General features: G+C 37.7%; 2 protein-coding genes across 2 annotated transcripts in view; one reads left to right on the top strand and one right to left on the bottom strand.

Annotated features, from left to right (window-relative positions):
- Nucleotides 1-3,043, top strand: part of PRRG1 (proline rich and Gla domain 1) — a gene marked incomplete at its 5' end in the record, with an annotated part of 67,373 nt that extends 64,330 nt beyond the window's left edge. The window contains one exon of the mRNA XM_021681573.1: nucleotides 2,556-3,043. Coding sequence (XP_021537248.1) covers nucleotides 2,556-3,041 — 486 coding nt within the window. The remainder of the gene's footprint in view (nucleotides 1-2,555) is intronic.
- Nucleotides 3,044-16,949: 13,906 nt separating this feature from the next.
- On the bottom strand, nucleotides 16,950-17,454 carry LOC110573157 (U1 small nuclear ribonucleoprotein C-like). Its single transcript, XM_044911778.1, is given in 2 exon segments — nucleotides 16,950-17,138; nucleotides 17,140-17,454. Coding segments are annotated over 2 exon segments (480 nt in total). The 5' UTR covers nucleotides 17,431-17,454.
- Between the last annotated feature and the right edge of the window lie 4,026 nt (nucleotides 17,455-21,480).

Raw genomic sequence — 21,480 nt, 5'->3', positions numbered from 1 at the left:
CAAATGAGATACCACTTCACACCTGACAGAATGGCTAGTATCAAAAATGTAAGAGTTAACAAGTATTGGTGAGGATGTGCAGAAAAAGGAACCCTCGTGCACTGTTGTTGGGAATGTAAATTGATGTAGCTACTATGGAAAACAATATGGAGGTTTCTCAAAAAATTACAAATAGAACTACCATATGATCCAACAATTCCACTTCTGGGGATTTGAAGAAAATGAGAATACTAATTCAAAAACATATATATGGACCTCTATGTTCATTGCAGCATTATTTATAATAGCCAGGATATGGAAGCAACCTAAGTGTCCATCCATAGATGAATGGAAAGGTGTGGTGTGTGTGTATACACACACACACAATGGACTATTAACCATAGAAAAGAATGAAATCTTGCCATTTGTGGCAACATGGATGGACCTAGATGATAGTGTGCTAAGTCAGAGATTGACAAATACCATAAAATTTCACTTACATGTGGAATCAAGAAAAGAAAAAACAGAAACAGACTCATAAAAACAGAACAAACTGGTGGTTGCCAGAGGGGAGGGGAGCAGATAAAATAGGTAAAGGGGATTAATAGATTTTACAACTTCCAGTTACAAAATAAGTCATGGGGATGTAGTGTACAACAGAGGGAATATAGTCAATAATATTATAATAACTTCGTATGATGACAGATGGTAATTAGACCTAAATGATCATTTGTAATATATAAAAATACCAACTCATTATTGTATACTGAAACTAATATAATATTGTATATCAATTATAATCTAATAAAAAATAAGAGTGATAGAAAACAAAAACCAAAAGCCTCAGCCTAGTAAAAAGAAGTATAAAAATAAAATCTCACAAATAAGAAATATTAAAGTCCAACGAACAAGTATAGGATTTCTTAGCTGCACATGGGAAACTGTAGTACCATGGAACACTACCTAGACTTCTTAGGGAAAAAGATAGCTACAACCTAAAAGTCTGAAATATCATTATGATAACATTTACCAATCAGGGTGAAGGAAAATTATTCATAGAGCTGCAAAATTTTATAGACTATTTCCCATGTGCCTCATCTATGGAAAATTCTTCAAAAAGGACTATTCAACTGCAAAATAGAACAGCAACTTCAAAATCAGGGAAGATGAAGAGAACAAATAGTAATGAGCAGTGACTCATGCAATGTATGTATAATTAAGTTTGAATAGATAATGATATAGTGACTAGGAATTGGTCATGTTGTAAATGCTAAATATTCTTTCTTTAAAAAAAAAGCCTGTGTGACTAATAAAATATATGACTATAAAACAACCAGCTTTAGTGCCCAGTGTCTTACTTTTAACCAGATTCATAGATTTATGTTAATGCCATGCCATCATGGGACGTCTGGCATTACAATCCCCAATCTAGTCCAATCCCTCTATTTGCCCGTTTAGATAATGACCTGGTTCCCTTCCTTGGTGCCAGATATTTACTATCAGTGATGTGTAGTGCCTGCAAATAAATAGGATTGTAAGAAAAGCACTTACTGGTTAGGTTTAAACACTGAAAAAAGAGTCAGTAGCATTGGGATTGGAGGTGGTCTCCATACCAAGGTATGGGATAGATTAATCAGTGAATTTGAGGCAGTGACTTGATTATGATATACAAAAATTATAATTACCATTTGTGTATATGCCAAGGATTTAATTAGACGTGTTATATATGTTATTTCATATGATGCTTAGACAGCCTATAAAGACAGATTAGTATTATCCTGTTTTTCAGGTGAGGAAATTTAAGACTCAAAAGAGTAACCTGTCCAAGTCTCAGAGCTAGTAATTGGGTCAGGTTACCTTTTTATGTTTTCAGTATTTCCCCCCATACAAATATTAAATATTTGAACTACTAGGTCTCATGCCTTTTGGGATTATAGTCTATGTTTGGAAATAACCTAACACAATTTCTTCACTAGCCTGAGCTTTCTACTAGGGGCAATGTGTAATTATGACATTCAATGAACATCTGTGTACTAAATTTTGGGGGTTGGAAAGGGAGTTGAGGGGTAAGGTCTGGTGGAAGGGGACCTCAAACAGAACCATTAGAAAACAAAAGCATTCATCTGTAAAGCGTTTGACTACTGAAGGCCTACAACAGCCTAAAATAGCACATACCATTAATGATGATGGGGATTAGGGATCAGAAACTTCAGAGCTGGACATGGAAAATATTTGACATTTTTAAGGGAATATTATTTGGTTTAATTGAAAAACAGGAAATCTCTCACGCTTTGTTTTTCCTTCTAAAATGTCATAGCTGAAAATATAAATAACTCCCAAGTCTTGAAAAAGACTCTTGGGTTTTCATTGACCATTTTAGGAAGGATCCAGAGTGAACATCGTAACATGATTTATTTGTAATTTCTTGTCATGGAAAATATAGGCAGTCGGTTATTTAAACCAACAAATCTGATTTTGGTTTTTGGTTCATTATGTTAATAGAACCCAGACATTTGTTCATTTGCTATTTCCCATCTTTTGATCATACTGATTTTTATTTTATCTTTTATTTTCAGAAGGAGTTTTGGAACACCTACACAAAAGCACAACAAGGAGAGAGTAACAGGGGAAGTGACTGGTTTCAGTTTTACCTTACCTTTCCATTAATCTTTGGTCTCTTCATTATCCTCCTTGTCATTTTTCTAATTTGGAGATGCTTCCTCAGAAACAAAACTCGCAGACAGACAGTAACTGAAGGCCACATTCCTTTCCCACAGCACCTTAATATTATCACTCCGCCTCCCCCAGCAGACGAAGTGTTTGATAGCAGTGGATTGTCACCAGGCTTTCTGGAATATGTAGTTGGGCGCTCTGATTCTGTCTCCACTCGCCTATCCAACTGTGATCCCCCACCCACCTATGAGGAAGCCACTGGCCAGGTGAACCTCCGGAGGAGTGAAACAGAACCTCATTTAGACCCACCCCCAGAGTATGAGGACATCATTAATTCCAACTCAGCCAGTGCCATTGCTATGGTGCCTGTGGTCACCACCATCAAATGAAACTGCAACCTTCTTTTTACTGTAATCATTTTTAAAATACTAATGAAAGAACTTTCTAGCACTTTACCACTACATAAATGCGCATTGACTTATTTTATTGGACTCTGACAGCATACCACTTTACATTTTCTGATTTGATTTTCATTAGTTTTGTTTCCTACTATAAAATCATTATCCATGCTCATTATCTCTAATGGAAATATGTGAAGAGGGAAAAAATCTTAGTGGAGGTCTTCACGTGATGTGATGAGACGTGTATCAGCCCAGTATACGTGCAAGTGTCTTAAAAAGCCATTAACTTCTGTCTAAATCACCTATAAAGAAAATATTACTCTCCAAAATTGGGGGTGGGGGGAGACACCAACAATTTGTGTAATAGCCACATGCTGTTGAATTTTGAAAATAAGATGAACTTAGCATGTTTTCTAATTCTTCCTGGATTTTGTTGACATCCCTTTTTCTTCAACTACCTTAAATAAATGCATGTATTCCATCTTGATTTTAGGAACATCTCAGAAACAGAGATAGAAGGAAGGCACAAATAAAGGATAATTTATTTATAGCGTATAGCAAGAATATCATTGGTCATTAGTGACATTTGGCTAGTTTTGGAGGAAGGATTTTGTTGTTGACTGCCTTTCCCCACCCGCTCACCCCCAAATTAAACAGTGTTGCTTAGTGTCTTTGAATGTCTCATGCTATTTGTATTAACATCTTGGTAGAGAGGATTTCCTGGTAACATAATAGTTTCTAAAGTAGTTATATGTATTAATGACAGGGAATAGATACAGATTTCTCCTTTGCTCATTTGTGACAAAATTATTTTCTTTTTGCTATTTTATTGCCTTTTACTCTACTGTCTACTCCCTCTCCTACCACCACAGAATCTATAAGAACCTAAGAATTTAGTTAAAATTCTTGAAATTATTTTCTTAGTTTTTGTATAGACTGGAGTCTTTGCCTCAAGATGGGTAGGAGGCGTTTTTCCATTAAATTAAGAACTGTGATTTTATATTGCTCTTCAGTTGGTGGGGGAAAACTGCAAAGTCTATGTTGTGCCAGGTGCGCAATAAATCTGTTATAGTTTTACATAGATCTCATTATTGTTGCTATTTCGTTTTGTATTTTCATCATTTTTTTTTTTTTAAGTGCAGGATTTTTCTTTCTTTTCCCGTGGAGTAGAGGGAACAGGCTATGAATTAACTGCCAACATAAACTGGCTCAGAAAGAAGTTGTTTCATATAAAGTTCCATTATGTATGCACTGATGGAAAATTTACTATATTGGTCAGGGAAATGGCTGTGCCACTCCCAAGCCTCCTTAGTGTTGGAGAAAATGGTTAATTGAGGCAGAAGGAACACAGGTTCTGGAAGCATCAGCCATATCCTGCTGCCTCCATCTTCATCCCCACAGGCCCCTCTCCCAATCCTGCCCTAGAACCCCAAAAAGGAGGAATGCTGGGGGGAAACCCTGACCTAGGACTCAGATGACCTGAATTCTCATCCTGTTCTGTAAAAAAGGTACTTGCCATGGTGCTCTGGGGAAGGCGCATATCTGCACCTCAGATTCCTTAACTCTGAAACGGATAATGTCACTTGGCCTGCCCATCTCCAGGGGCTTTAAAAGGATCTAATGAGGTGGTGTGTATGAAAGTGATTTGTAAGATGTGAAGAGCTGCCTACGTGTGATGTCATAGCATTGTTCTTACTGTGCTTCAGGGAGAATTTTCTCCGTTTCCCTAAAATGTATCAGAGCTTTCACATAGTGAGAACTAGAGGAGCCGCTCCATTAATGGCTAACATGCTCCTGATCTGAGTATGTGGGCTATATTATACTTCTGTCCCTCTCTTTAGCACAAACAGGATTTAGCAGATGTTGGAAAGGGAACTAAGATGTATATGTTTAGTTAATAGGTTTTGTAGCTTTCATGAACTAAAAATTAATAAATCTTGACCCTGGTCTCAGTTGAAATGACTATTATTTTGAATTTGACTGTGAGCACATGGTGACTCTTGGCTTCTTAGAGCTAAAAATGGGAGTGTTTGATCCAGTGACTTGTGTGTGCATGTATGACTATTTTGGTTTATTTTTAAAGGAAAATTAACATCCAGGTCTCTAATAAATTTTAAGGAGTGTAAAGGGGTCTGGAAATCAAAACTTTTAGAATTACAGGAGAAAGCAGGATATTCTATTACTATGTATATATTCTTGCAACTTTATTTTATATTTTAAAGTCCTGATACTGGATTTAATGCTGCCTCTTAGAGATACCTGCGTTACAATATGAGAATGGATGTTGGTTCTTGAAGCAAAGGCCAAATGCTTAATCTAATCAATGGCTACAGCTTTTTCACCTGTTGGTCAAAGAAAACACACCACTCTGTAGTGATAACTGACACCAGCCATAGATCTCATGGCAGCATTCATGGGATAATGACAGGATAAACAAAAATACCACTTTCTTCAAGAAACATTCTCTTAGGTTTGGTTTGTTTGATTTTGACTTAGTTTTACATTTTTCAAAACCCTTTTGCTGTCCCATCTGGTTTTATAAACTGAGTTTCTTAACATTTGTTATAATTAAAGGGGCTTGTCTGGAATAATATGTATTTTTTATGCTTTTGCCTTTCTTACATGATTGATATTACATTCACCTTTGGTCATTTTTAATAAAGGTTTATTTTTGCAGACATATTTAGTACCTTTCTTAAGCAGTAACTAAATTGAATCAACCACTTTGCATTTAAATGAGACACTGGGCTTAATGGTCTTCCAGTGGAATGATTTCCAGGCCTCCACATGCAGTGGCTGTGTCTGGAATCCTAGAACTGGCACTTTGCCTTTCTGCTTGGAATTATATCTGTTTAAAGTGAATTAAAGGATTTCTTTTTTTTTACTGACCAGTACAAATACAAATGCTGTGTTTGATTCATTGTTAATGATGACTTCAAGATTGATGATCTGAGACAATAACTTGGTTCTGTGTAAATAGCATGTATTTTATTAATATTCACATTTTTAAACACTTGGTTTACATTAAATTATGGTATTTAACTATTTTTATGTTTATACTAGGTAAGGTTTTTCTTATGTTTCTGTGTTTTTGGTATGCTAAATAAAGCTATTTTTAAACCCAAGAGATTTTTTTTCTGCCATGCATTAATTATATTATGGTTAGGTAATAAACATGCTTCATAAGCTTTTATTAATTATGGTCTTTTTAACAAGGGAAAATTGTCTTTTTTTTTCTTATCAATTTAAGAAATATTGCTCAGCAAAGAAATCAGAAATTATCTGGTGAAAACTTCAGGATGTTCTCAGCATAAGAAAGAATTTTCTGTACTAACTTTTTGAATGATGCTGGCGTGATACAAAATGGGAACACTCACTCCAAAGGGACCTCCCTGCTGTAGTGTAGTTTGTCAAGTATAGTGTTGTCCGCAGATACCAAGGAGCTACTTTTTCCCCTCCATAACAGCTTGCATTTAACATTTGAGAAGATGAGAAAGGAAAGCATAAGATGGAAACATTTATGACCACAGGACATCTTCCTAAGTGTAGTCACCAAACAGACTAGAAGGTGATGTGATGAGTCATTGACTAAGCAAATGTAAATATGACTTGATCTTTATGGTATAAAAATTAAAATGATTTACTTATCTAAACATTTCTCCTTGACTGTGAGTATCCATTTTGTAAGCATAAATCCCAGAGTTGTCCAATCATAAAAAGATAATTTTTAAAAATATATAGCAATTTCTAAAAATTATATAACTTGGATTAAAACATCCATGAAACCCAACACCTAGATCAAGATATTTCTAGTACCCCAGAAGGCTCCCTCACACACCTCTCCCTAAAGATAACACTATTCTCACATCTATCATAAGAGATCAAGTTTTTAAATTTCATACTTGGCTGTAACCATAAGCCAAAAGACTCAACTCTTTTCCTTCTTTAAATTCTTATTTCAGAAAACTTCAAGGTAGAAGTTCCAGAGCTGCTCATCCATCTCTCGGCTCTCCTTGAACCTACTCCTTCTCTCTAAGCCTTTTCTACATACCTGAAGCTGTTTGAGGTCAAGAATTATGTTTAGTCCTTTTAACTCCCTCCCCACAATACATCAAATACCTAAAAGTGAGGGCTTTCTTAAGCCTATGTATTGACCAAAATAGCAGTAGTTTTCTGTCTTAATGCTTGTTTCTGCTGTAATTCTTATCATCTACCATTTCCTTAAACTTTGTATGATGACATTTTGTTCTCAGTAATTTTATTTATCTACTTTCTTTTTTTAGGCTTCAAATCCACTATAATCTGGTCCCACAGGCTTATCTAACCTTATTTCCTTACATAGCTAAGATAATAGATATTTACAAAGTGCCTATTTTGTATGAAGCTAAGGTGGTAAGAAAATAATGGTGCCTATAGACATCTCTGGGGATTTTGCAGTCAGGTTAAGACTGGGATAAATTTTTAATATAGTGTAACCCTAATTCCATTCCAGCTCACAGAGATTCTTTTTGCCCAAAGTCCCATGGTATTTACAACCAGGCATATTTATCGTGCAGTCCTGTATATCAGTCTATTTGTTGTTTTTATGAGTTTTTAGCAGTGGAAGCTAACTTGCAAAAAATTTCATAGAACCATAATATAATCTACAGAATTATAGTGGTGGTTGACTACAGAAGTGGGAAGCTTGGAACCTCACCATCTGTGACCTTTCTTGTCAATCCCCCTTACTTCAAGTCAGTCCAAGTCACAGAAAACACTAGAACTTTATGAACATAATTAGACAATCACTGGAATATAACATCTATTGATGTCCAACTTCATAGCTCATCTTTACACACACACACACACACACACACACACACACCCACACACACAACCTGTAGAATCCCTTCCACTAACAGACTGCTTAGGGTTCAAAATGCTCTTTTTAGTCCAGTTGTTCCTAATTCATAAGTATACTGCACTGGCCACTAACATACACTATCTATAAAAATGATGTTTGAAGAGAGAGCCATGGAATGTTAATAGTTCTGATTCTTTGTTTACATCACTTCAACATCACCATACTTCTTGCTACATTTTCAGTACTCAGTTGCATTTGTGGTTAATGATGGTTTTAATATATTCATAAATCATATTTAAAAATAAGCATACAGTGCTGTCACTGAAAACAGTATGGAGTAGGGAATTCCAAAAGCATGTTCTTCCACAAAAGCAGCAAATAAACTGGCAAAAACTGTCAGCATCAACTTCATCAGAGTTCTAGAAACTAATTACAATTTACAGCAACCAGGGAAGGAAAAAAGCCTTTAACAGCCTCACCTTATCCCCTGCTTCCCTTCTCAGTGACATCTTGGAAGACAACTGCCCACATTCTAGGTTTAAGTTCCTAGTACGAGAGGGAGGAAAATGGACCTTATTATCAAAGAACCGAGGTTGATTATGTAGTCCTATATTTTGGCTTCCTGAAGTACCAGCTGTAAGGCTTGCCTTTATTTTTTCTTACTGGGAACTCTCCCAAATTGGGGGCAACTACCTTGGGGGTGTTTTTCAAAAACACTTGAAAGTAAATGCATTAGCTGCTACCACCTGGATAAGGGATAACACCTGAGATAAACAACAGACAAACTGAAAAGCTTGGGAGGAAAGGCTGGGGAATAAAAAGAATAAGGACTTTGAAAAACTTCCACATAGTCAGGAATCTAGAGGGCTAAACACACATAAAGAGCTCAGGGAATGCTCTAAAAAAAAAAAAAAAATCTGAGAGGCTCTAAACTCTCAACTTTGACCTTCAGATTCTCCATAAGCAGAAAGCAAAGGTTATGGTAGAGTTGTATGTTGCCTGGCTGAAAGTTGAAGGTTTTCCCCAACACACAAGAGAGCCCATCTGCTAAAAATAGGATACTTTTGAGGAGAGGGGGTGCCAGGCGTCTAACGAACTCTGTCAGATCACTAGCTGACCACTACAGTAACACAAGCAAGACTACAGTGGTCACATGTGACAAAGAACACAGACTTTACAAAATGAGTTAAAAACGTCATTAAACCAACCAACACCTAAAACAGGCAGCAAGACAAACCCTGAAGACAAAGGAAAATTGATTTTCCAGAGTTGCCATTCTATAATATTAATTCATAGCCCTATGCACTACTGAGAATAGTACCCAGCCCTGAACATCTAGAAGCCTGACCAGAGAACCTAGGAAACCACAGAACCTAGCCTACAGCCTTGCTTAGGAAGGAAACCAAGCCAGCAGTCCAAATGTTCTCAGCTAGTGGCATCCCCTGCCCCCATGCCAACCTCAGAGCTTGGGCAGTGGCCTCACCCAAAAATAGACCCTGACAGGAAGCCTCACCTACCCAAGGATGTTACCAGCAGACATGTCCAGAAACCCACAACAAGTCTCAACAAATTCAAAAAGATCAAAGTCATACCATGCATCTTTTCTGACCACAATGCTATGAAATAAGAAATCAACCACAAGAAAAAGTCTGGAAAGAGCACAAATACATGGAAATTAAATAATATGCTACTGGACAATGAATGGGTCAACCAAGAAATCAAAGAAAAAAATCAAAAAGTACATGGAAACAAATGAAAATGAAAATACAATGGTCCAAAATCTTTGGGGTGCAGCAAAAGTGATTCTAAGAGGGAAGTTTATAGCAATACAGGCCCACTTCAAGAAGGAAGAAAAATCTCTAATAAACGACCTAAACTTATACCTAAAGGAGCTAGAAAAAGAACAAAGCCCCAAGCCATCAGAAGGAAGGCAATAATAAGTATTAGAGCAAAGATAAATGACACAGAAACTAAAAAAACAATAGAATAGATCAACAAAACCAGGAGCTGGTTCTTCAAATACACAAAATCAGAAATGAAAAAGGAGAAATAACAAGCAGCACCAAAGAAACAGAAAAGATTGTAAGAGAATATCATGAAAAATTATATGCCAACAAATTGGATAACCTAGAAGAAATGGATAAATTCCTAGAGAAATATAAAACTGAATCAAGAAGAAATAGAAAATTTTAACAAACTAATTACCAGCAATGAAATTCAGTCAGTAATCAAAAATCCCAACAAACAAAAGTCCAGGGCCAGATGGCTTCACAGGTGAATTCTACCCAACATTTAAAGAGTTAATGTGTATTCCTCTCAAAATATTCCAAAAAGTAGAAGGGGAAACAAAACTTCCAAATTCACTCTATGAGGCTAGTATTACCCTGATACCAAAGGCAGATAAAATACCACCAAAAAAAAAAAAAAAGAGAGAGAGAGAGAAGGAGAGAGAGAGAACCACAGGCCAATATCTCTGATGAACACAGATGCAAAAATCCTCAACAAAAAAGTCAGAAACAAAAAAGGAGATGTAACAACTGACACCACAGTAATACAAAAGATTATAAGAGAATACAATGAAAAATTATATGCCAACAAAATGGACAACCTAGAAGAAATAGATAAAATTCTAGGATCGTACAACCTTAAAAAACTGAATCAGGATGACATAAAAAATCTGAAGAGACTAATTACTAGTAATGAAACTGAATTGGTAATCAAAAATCTACCAAAAAATATGAATCCAGAATCGGATGACTTCACAGGTGAATTCTACCCAACATCTAAAGAATAGTTATTATCTATACTCCTCATAATATTCCAACAATAGCAGGGGAAGGAAAGCTTCCAACCAAATTCTACAGGGGCATCATTACCCTGAAAACAAAAGCAGACAAAGACACCACAAAAAAGAAAACTACAGGTCAATTATTCATGATGAACACAGATGCAAAAATTCTCAGCAAAATATTAGTAAACTGCATTCAACAATACATTATAAGGATCATTCACCACAGTCAAGTGGGATTTATTCCAGGGATGTAAGATGGTTGAATATTCACAAATCAATGAACATGATACACATTAACATTAACAAAGAATAACAATCATATAGTCATCTCAAAAGATGCAGAGAAAACACGTGACAGAATTCAACATCTGTTCATGATAAAAACTCTCAACAAAGTGAGTTTAGAGGAACATACATCAATATAATAAAAGCCATATGTGAAAACCCACAGCTAACAGCATACACAATGGTGAAAAACTGAGATTTTTCCTGTAAGATCAGGAATAAGACAGACAAGGATGTCCACTCTTGCCACTTTTATTCCACATAGTCCTGGAAGTCCTAGCCACAGCAATCAAAGAAGAAAAAGAAATAAAAGCCATCTATATTGGAAAGGAAGAAGTTAAACTGTCACTATTTGCAGGTAACATGATACCATACACAGAAAACTCTAAAGACTCCACCCCAAAACTAAGAATAAACTAGTTCAGTAAAGTACAGAATACAAAATTAACACTGAGAAATCAATTGCATTTCTATATACTAATGACAAAGTTGCAGGAAGAGAAAGTGAGAAAATAATCCCATTTATAATTGCACCAAAAAGAATAAAATTCCTAGGAATATACTTAACCAAACAAGTCCAAGAATCTGTAGTCTAACGACTATAAAACACTGATGAAAGAAATTAAAGACAACACAAATAAATGGAAAGATATACCATACTCATGGATTGGAAGAATTAACATTGTTAAAATGTCCATACTATCTAAAGCAATCTATACATCCAATGCAATCCCTATCAAAATACCAACAGCATTTTTCACAGAACTAGAACAAATAATACTAAAATTTTATGAAACCACAAAAGACCCCAGATAACCAAAGCAATCTTGAGCAAGAATAGACTTAGAGGTATCACAATCCCAGATTTCAAGATATACTACAAAACTGTAGTAATCAAAACATGGTTCTAGCATAAAAATGGACACACAGATCAAGAGAACAGGATAAAGAAATAATCCCACACATATATAACCAATTAATCTATGACAGAGGAGGCAAGAACATACAATGGGGAAAAGACAGTCTCTTCAATAAATGGTGCTGGGAAAACTGGACAGCTACATGGAAAAAGAATGAAACTGAACCACTTCATAACACCATACACAAAAATAAATTCAAAATGGATTAGCCACCTAAATGTGAGACCTGAAACCATAAAACTCTTAGAAGAGAACACAGACAGTAATTTCTTTGACATCAGCCATAGAAACATTTTTCTAGATATGTTTCTTAAGGCAAAGGAAGCAAAAAATTTCCTTCCACACAGCAAAGGAAACCATCAACAAAAGGGCAACCTACTGAATGGGAGAAGATATTCTCAAATGATATATCCAATAAGGGGTTAATACCCTAAATATATAAAGAACTTACAAATTCAACACCAAATTAAACAATTAAAAAATGAGCAGAGGACCTGAAGAGACATTTTTCCAAAGACAACATATGGATGGCCAACAGACAAATGAAAAAAATGCTCAGCATTACTAGTGATCAGGGAAATGCAAATCAAAACCAAAATGAGATATCACCTCACACCTGTCAGATTGGCTAGAATCAAAAAGACAAGGATAAAGAGAAAGGAGGAACCCTCATGTACTCTTGGTAGTAATGTAAACTAGTACAGCCACTATGGAAAACTGTATGGAGTTTCCTCAAAAAATTTAAAATAGAAATATCATAGGATCCAATCATTCCACTATTGGGTATTTACCCAAAGGAAATGAAAACACTAATTTGAAAAGATATCTGCACCCCTGTGATTACTGCTGCATTATTTACAATAGCCAAGATACAGAAGCAAGTGTTCACTGATAGTAAAAAACAAAGTGGTAGATATACACAATGGAATATTACTCAGCCATGAAAAGAGATGAGACCCTGCCATTTGCAACAACACAGATAAACCTAGAAGGTTATATGCTAAGTGAAACAAGTCAGACTGAGAAAGACAAATAACAGTATGATTTCACTTATAGTGGAATATAGGTGGAATATAGGTGGAATCTAAAAAACAAATGAATAGACAAATAGAAAGCAGAACTAGACCTATAAATACAGAGAGCAAACTGATGGTTGCCAGAGGGGAGGAGGGTAGGGAGATGGGCAACATGGATGAAGGGGAGAAGGTGATACAGGCTTCCAATTATGAAATGAGTAAGTCATAGAATAAAAGATACAGCATAGGGAATTTAGTCAGTGGTATTGTAATAGTGTTGTATGGTGACAGATGGTAGTTACACTTGTGGTGAGGAAAGCATAACGTATAGACTTGTTGAATCACTAGGCTGTACACCTGAAACTAATGTAACATTGTGTGGCAACTATACAAAAAAAAAAAAAAAAGAATGAAATTAGACTATTTTATACCCCCCAAAAAAATGAATTAGAAATGGATTAAAGACTTAAATATAAGCCCAGAAACCATAAGACTACTAGAAATAAACATAGGAAAAAGTTCCTTAACATGGGTCTTGGTAATGAATTTTTGTATAGAATACCTAGAGCATAATAAAAGCAAAAAATAAACAACTGAGACTACATCAAACTAAAAAGCTTCTGCAAAGCAATACTAAAAAATCAACAAAATGAGCAGAAAATGTGCAGAATGGGAAAAAATATTTGCAAACCATATATAAGGGGTTAATAATCAAAATATATAAATAACTCATACAACTTAATAGCAAACAAAACAAAATGCAATCTAATTTAAAATTAGGAAAGGACGTACGTAGACATTTTTAGGAATTTTTCCAAAGAAGATATATGAATGACCAGCAGTTACGTGAAAAGATGTTCATCATCACTAATCATTAGGAAAATGCAAATAAAATCCACAGCAAAATATCACCTCATGCCTGTTAGAACGGCTAGCATCACAAAGAGAAAAGTTAACAAAGATAACAAATGCTGGCAATAATGTGTAGAGAAGGGAATCTTTGCTATTGGTGGGATATAAATTGGTACAATTGTGGAATATAGTATGGAAGTACCTCAAAAAATAAAAAATAAAACTACAATATGATTAGCAATCCCACTTCTGAGGATATATCTGAAGGAAATGAAAACACTATGTTGAAGAGATATTTGCCCCCGATGTTCATGGCATCATTATTTATAATAGCCAAGGTATGGAAAAATCCTAAATGTCCATTAATGGATGAATGGATAAAGAAGACTTGGTATATATACACAATGAAATATTATTCAGCCATAAAAAAGGGAAATCCTGCCATTTATGACAACAGGGATGGACTTCTAGGGCATTATGCTAAATTACCTAAGTCAGACAGAGAAAAACAAATACTGTATGATCTCACTTACATGGGGAATCCAAAAACAAACTCCTAAAAAAAGACATCAGATTTATGGTTGCCAGAGGTGGGGGGCCAGGGAAGTGGGGACTGTACAAAGCAGGTCAAAAGGTATACACTTCCAGTTGTAAGATACAGAATTACTAGGGATGTAATGTACAACATGATGACTATTGCTAACACTGCTGTAGGATATATAAGAAAGATGTTAAGAAGAGTAAATCCTGGGCGCCTGGGTGGCTCAGTTGTTAAGCGTCTGCTTTCGGCTCAGGTCATGATCCCAGGGTCCTGGGATCGAGTCCCACATTTGGCTCCCTGCTCGGCAGGAAGCCTGCTTCTCCCTCTCCCACTCCCCCTGCTTGTGTTCCTGCTCTTGCTATCTCTCTCTGTCAAATAAATAAATAAAATCTTTAAAAAAAAAAAAAAGAAGAGTAAATCCTAAGTGTTCTCATCGCAAGGAAAAAATGTTTTTCTTTTTCTTTTTTTTTTGTATTTGTATTTATATGAGATGATGGATGTTAATTAAACTTGTAGTGGTATCATTTTTTATATTATATATATTACATGTATATATTATATACATTTTATATACATATATCATTTTATATATATATATATAATCATTCTGTATACCTTAGACTTATACAATGCCATATGTGAATTATATCTAAGTAAAACTGGGGAAAAATCATACAGCATTTATGCATTTGAAGCATACCCTTGTTCCCTCAGCCATTTTTTTTTTTTTTAAGATTTTATTTATTTATTTGTGAGAGAGAGAATGAGAGAGAGCACATGAGAGGGGGGAGGGTCAGAGGGGGAAGCAGACCCCCTGCCGAGCAGGGAGCCCGATGTGGGACTCGATCCCGGGATTCCAGGATCACGACCTGAGCCGAAGGCAGTCGCTTAACCAACTGAGCCACCCAGGCGCCCCCCCTCAGCCATTTCTATGACCAATCCTTGCCTTAGAGGATGTAAAATAAGATGTGGCAAGTAAGGACCAGTCTTGTTTATTGTAATGCACGTGCCTCACATCAAGCTTCTGATTGCTGAGGCATCCACTTCAAAGACACCTATCTTGAATAAACACATTGCCAGCCACACTGATAAAGACCCATGCCACCTACCCCTGAAGTTTCCTCTGTTTTAGAGATTTCTGGTTTACTTAGATAACTGTCCATTTGACACTTGTTTGTTCCTTCCCATATTTTAATTGCTGCTCTTATGTTTTAAATTCACAAGTAGGGAGGAGGCAAGCTAGCAGAAGAGTAAGGGACCTCACTTCATCTGGTCCCTTGAATTTAGCTAGATAACTATCAAACCATTCCAAATACCCATGAATTCATCCTGAGATATAAGAAAAAATATCTGGAACTCTACAAGTAGATAAGTGACCACTTTTTGCAAGGTAGGAGGTTCGGAGAAGTGAATCTAAGGGGAGATATCAGAAGATAAATGGAGGGGGGAGGGAGCCTCTGTAACCAGCTACTGGAAAGGGATATAGCACCAGAGGGCAAGATCGGAACCCTTAGTAATCTGCTCCAGGGAGAGACATCCCTGCCTGAAAGGAGCTCAGGGGATAAAATGGGCAGAATTCTAGGCAGGTCAGTGTGGTCTCAGAATCCCAGGAGTCACAGAACTAATGGGGGTGCCTGAGCCGCTAGAGTTCCCAAGCAATGGAGCAGGGAAACTGGTTATGGTCAGCGAGCCCAGAAGGGGGCTCTCAGCTCGGTTTGCCATAAACCGAGAGCCAGGCCTGATAAGTGACTGCCCTCTGGCTGGGCACCCTGCAGTAGACTAGAATGTGGGACCCTCTGCCATCCCCTGGGAGGCGCGGGAGGGGTGAGCCCATGACCGGGTAACGGCTCTCAGGGCAGTGGCCCTGTAAAGGACAGTACGGGGTGACCCTCTGCCTTCCCCTGGGAGGATCGCTGTGGGCATGCACCACAGGAGTCTGCAGTTTGGCACACACAAAAGTGAAGACCGTTTATCCCAGAGAGTTCATTAAAGAGAGGGAACCGTGATCTTTCGGCTCTGGGGCTTGAGATTGGGCATGGCCATTTTTATTTTGATCCCCTAAAAAGGCGCAGAAAGCCTTCAGGGAACAAAAGCCACACAGAGGACCAGCTTACACGGAGCCTGGCCCCCTGGCAAGGGGCGGTGCAATTCCGCCCAGGCAAAGACACCTGAGAAGCAGTGCAGCAGGCCCCTCCTTCAGAAGACCAACTGGAAGAACAGGTGCACAACTAGTTTAGGGATCCCACAAGACTGTAAAACTCTGGTGCCAGGGGAATAGAACTTGAAGTTTTTTCTCATGATTCATTTATCTTTCAGTCTAAAATTTTCCATTTCTCTTTTTTGCTTTTTTCCCCATTTCAACTAGTTTCTTATTTTATCAACTCTTATTTTTAAGTCACTTTTTAACTAAAACAGTTGACAATTTTATTTTCACATTTTACAATACAAATGAAAATTGGTTTTTTTTGTTTTGTTTTTGTTTTTTTGTCCCACTACTCCCTGGCAAAAACTATTCTCTCTTTGATAGGAAGGGGGAGCAAGTCTTCCTTGTCCTGCTGTGAGAAAACACCCAGAGTCACAGCACCATGATCTCCTGGTGAAGTAGAACAAGTAATATAAAATGAATATAAAGAGGTTCCTCTCTCTTCTTATCTGTCTGATCGAGTCATTCCTGGCCGAGTGGGCACCATCATGGGATGGGCAGGAGGTCTCATCATTGGGGGCCCAGGCATCATTGGCATGTGGCCTCCCATAGGTGGCCTCATTCCAGGAGCAGGTCCAACTGGCATCATCCCAGGAGGAGAAGGGCCCATCATTGGCATCATGGGAGGGCCCCCTTATATGGGGCGCTGGCATCATACCAGGGCGAGGAGGACCCAGGAGACTGGGAGGAGGTGGGATCATTGCCCCTGCAGGAGGAGGAGCAGAGAATGGAGTAGGAGGTATCTTTCCTTGTTGAAATGCAGCGGTTGTTTTGTCAATCAGGCTCTGAGCCTGCTCTTCCATCCATTTCTGATAGTAGTCTTTCACATTCTCTTTGTGTTTCCTACCACTGCAGTGTGTCTTTCTCACAGATGGAGAGTCATGGGTGAGGTACGTGTCACAGTAGTCACAATGAAACTTAGGCATGTTGCTCTGCACGCCATTGGCCACTCCGTCCCATGCCGCCTGGAAATGACGCCTTAAGTCACTTTTTAACTTTGATTTTTTATATCTACATTTTATAGGTATATTCTTTATTTTTGGCCTCCTTTCACTCTATTCAATTTTATTTTTGTATATATATAAGTTTTACTTTCTTTGCAATTTTGGGATTTAGTGTCTTCTAACACTGAGACCAAAATGCACTGAGGAACAAGTGGATCACCCTGTTTTGTCCACCCTGTGAGATTGTATTCCCTGTTCCCCCCTCTTTATTTTGTCTTTTGTTTTTGTTTATTTTTCTGTTTTGGTTTCTGACCTCTTCACATTTGTCTCTTGTGTATTTTGCTTGGGTCATGGGTGATATTTTTGATTCTGCTCACTTGCTCATCCATTCTTCTTTGGACAAAATGACTAAAAGGCAGAATTAACAAAAAAGAAAGAACCAGAGGTTGCTCTCTGACACAGATCTAATCGATATGGATATAAGTAAGATGCAAGAGATGGAATTCAGGATAACAATTATAAAGTTCATAGCTGGGCTTGAAAAAAAAGCATAAAAGACACTAGAGAATCTCTTTGTGCAGAAATGAGATCTAATCAGGCCAAAATTAAAAATCTCTGAGATGCAGTCTAAATTGGATGCTCTAACAGCTAGGGTAAATTAGGAGGAAGAGAGAGTAAGTGATCTACAAGACAGGTTGATGGAAAGGAAGGAAGCTGATGAAAAGAGAGAAAAACAACTAACATCCAATAAGGAGAGGCTTTGAGAAATCAGTGATGCCATAAAATGATCCAACATCAGAATTATTGGGGTGCCTGAGGATGAAGAGAGGGCCAGAAAGTATCTTTGAGCAAATCATAGCTGAGCACTTTCCTAATCTGGGGAAGGAAACAGGCATTCAAGTCCAAGAAGTAGAGAGGACCCCTCCCAAAATCAATAAAAATAGATCAACACCCCAACATATAATAGTGAAGCTTGCAAATTTCAGAGATAAAGAGAAAATCCTGAAAGCAGCTCAAGACAAGAGTTTCTTAACCTACAGAGGGAGAAACATCAGACTAACATCAGACCTAACCACAGAGACCTGGCAGGCCAGAAAGGGTTGGCATTATATATTAAGGGTACTAAATGAGAAGAACATGCAGCCTAGAATAATTTATCAAGCAAGGCTGTCATTCAGAATGGAAAGAGAGATAAAGAGCTTCCAGGATAGACAGAAACTGAAAGAATATGTGACCACCAAGCCAGCCTTGCAAGAACTATTAAGGGAGATCCTGTAAGCAAAGACAGAGCCCAAGAGTAACATAGATCAGAAAGAAACAGAGACAATCTACAGAAACAAGGACTTTATAGGCAATACAATGGCACTTAATTTATATTTTGTTACTCCGAATATAAATGGGCTAAATGCTCCAATCAAAAGACACAGGGTATCAGATTGGATAAAAAGCAAGACCCATCCATATGCTGTCTACAAGAGACTCATTTTAGACCCAAAGACACATCCAGACTGAAAGTGAGGGGGTGGAGAACCATTTACCACACTAATGGACATGAAAAGAAAACAAGGGATACAAGGGTGGTTCAACATTCACAAATCAATCAATGTGATACATCACATCATTAAAAGAAAAGAACCATATGATCCTCTCAATTGATGCAGAAAGCATCTGACAAAATACAGCATCCTTTCTTAATTAAAACTATTCATCATGTAGGGATAGAGGGAACATACCTCAATATCATAAAAGCCATCTATGTAAAGCCCACATTGAATATCATTCTCAATGGGGAAAAACTGAGAGCTTTTCCCCTAAGGTCAGGAACACACAGGGATGCCCACTTTCACCACTGTGGTTCAACACAATACGAGAAGTCCTAGCCTCAGCAATCAGACAACAAAAAGAAATAAAAGGCATTCAAATTGGCAAAGAAGTCAAACTCTTCACAGATGACATGATACTTTAAGTGGAAAACCCAAAAGACTCCACTCCAAAATTGCTAGAACTCATACAGGAATTCAGCAACATGGCAGGATACAAAATCAATGCACAGAAATCCGTGGCATCTCTATACTCTAACAAGACTGAAGAAAGGGAAATTAAGGAATTGCACCAAAAAACATACCTAGGAATAAACCTAACCAAAGAGGCAAAGAACCTATACTCAGAAAACAACAGAATACTCATGAAAGAAATTGAGGAAGACACAAAGAGATGGAAAAACATTCCATGCTCCTGGATTGGAAGAATAAATATGTTAAAATGTCTATGCTACCCAGAGCAATCTACACATTCAGTGCTATTCCTATCAAAATACCATTGACATTTTTCACAGAGCTGGAACAAACAATCCTAAAATTTCTGTGGAATCAGAAAAGACCCCAAATAGCCAGAGTAACGTTGAAAAAGAAAACCAAAGCTGGTGGCATTACAATGCCAGACTTCAAGTTATATTACAAAGCTGTGATTATCAAGACAGCATGGTACTGGCGCAAAACCAGACATATAGATTGATGGAACAGAATAGAGAGCCCAGAAATGAACCCTCAACTCTATGATAAACTAATCTTCAACAAAGCAGGAAAGAATATCCAATGGAAAAAAGACAGTCTCTTCAATAAATGGTGCTGGGAATATTGGACAGCCACATGCAGAAGAATGAAACTGGACCACTTTCTTACACCTTACACAAAGATAAACCCAAGATGGATGAAACACCTAAATGTGAGACAGGAATCCATCAAAATCCTAGAGGAGAACATAGGCAGTAACCTCTTTGCCATCGCCCACAGTAACTTCTTTCAAGATACATCTCCAAAAGCTAGTGAAACAAAAGCAAAAATGAACTATTGGGACTTCATCAAGATAAAAAGCTTCTGCACAGCAAAGGAAACAGTCAACAAAACTAAAAGTCAACCTACAGAATGGGAGAAGTTATTTGCAAATGACATATCAGATAAAGGGCTGGTATCCAAGATCTATAAAGAACTTATCAAACTCAACACCCAAAAAACAAAGAATCCAGTCATGAAATGGGCAGAAGACATGAATAGACATTTCTCCAATGAAGACGTACAAATGGCCAACAGACACATGAAAAAATGCTCCACATTACTTGCCATCAGGGAAATACAAATCAAAACCACAATGAGATACCACCTCACACCAGTTAGAGTGGCCAAAAATAACAACACAGGGAACAACAAATGTTGGCAAGTTTGTGGAGAAAGGGGAACCCTCTTACACTACTGGTGGGAATGCAAGCTGGTACAGCCACTCTGGAAAACAGTATGGAGGTCCCTCAAGAAGTTAAAAATAGAGCTACCCTACAACCCACAATAGCACTACTGGGTATTTACCACAAAGATACAGATGTAGTGAAATGAAAGGGCACCTGCACCCCGATGTTCACAGCAGCAATGTCCACAATAGCCAAACTGTGGAAAGAGCCAAGATGTCCTTCGACAGTTGAATGGATAAAGATGTGGTTTAGGCAGCAGCTCTTTCTGCCCACGGGTCCTGTCCCCGTGCTTTAATAAACCACCATTTTGCACTAAAGAGGTCTCAAGAATTCTTTCTTAGTCGTTGGCTCCGGACTCCATCCCACTGAACCTCGCCTATATCCCAAAACCCCATCATATGGTGCCCAAACATGGGGCTTTGAGTCTTACATCTGGACTCTGAGCTTCGGTGGAAAATTGTGTCTCAGGCACCTCCCTTCACTGTCAAGGAGCAAGAAGAGCACCTCCTGGACCTAACACCACCTACTCTAGATTTCCCCACCAGTGTCTCAGTGTCAAGACTTCTTCACTGCCATAACTTCCAGCCAACAGATGATCCTTTCTACTCAAGGAGGTTCATCGATGTTGACCGTGTTGGATTCAGCTGCCTCCCCCTTTTGTAACTCCCCTATACATTCCCCAACTGACCAGTATTGACCCATAGGTAGAGACATCTCTATGCCCCTGTTCAGCAGGAAGACATTACAGAAGATGAGACCTTCCACCTTCAACAAGCTTAAAGATTTAAGGG

Source organism: Neomonachus schauinslandi, chromosome X (genome assembly GCF_002201575.2).
Source record: "Neomonachus schauinslandi chromosome X, ASM220157v2, whole genome shotgun sequence".
In the NCBI taxonomy this organism is placed as follows: Eukaryota; Metazoa; Chordata; class Mammalia; order Carnivora; family Phocidae; genus Neomonachus; species Neomonachus schauinslandi.
The sequence above is the reverse complement of the archived record's forward strand: the minus strand, read 5'-3'. Positions and strand labels throughout refer to the sequence as shown.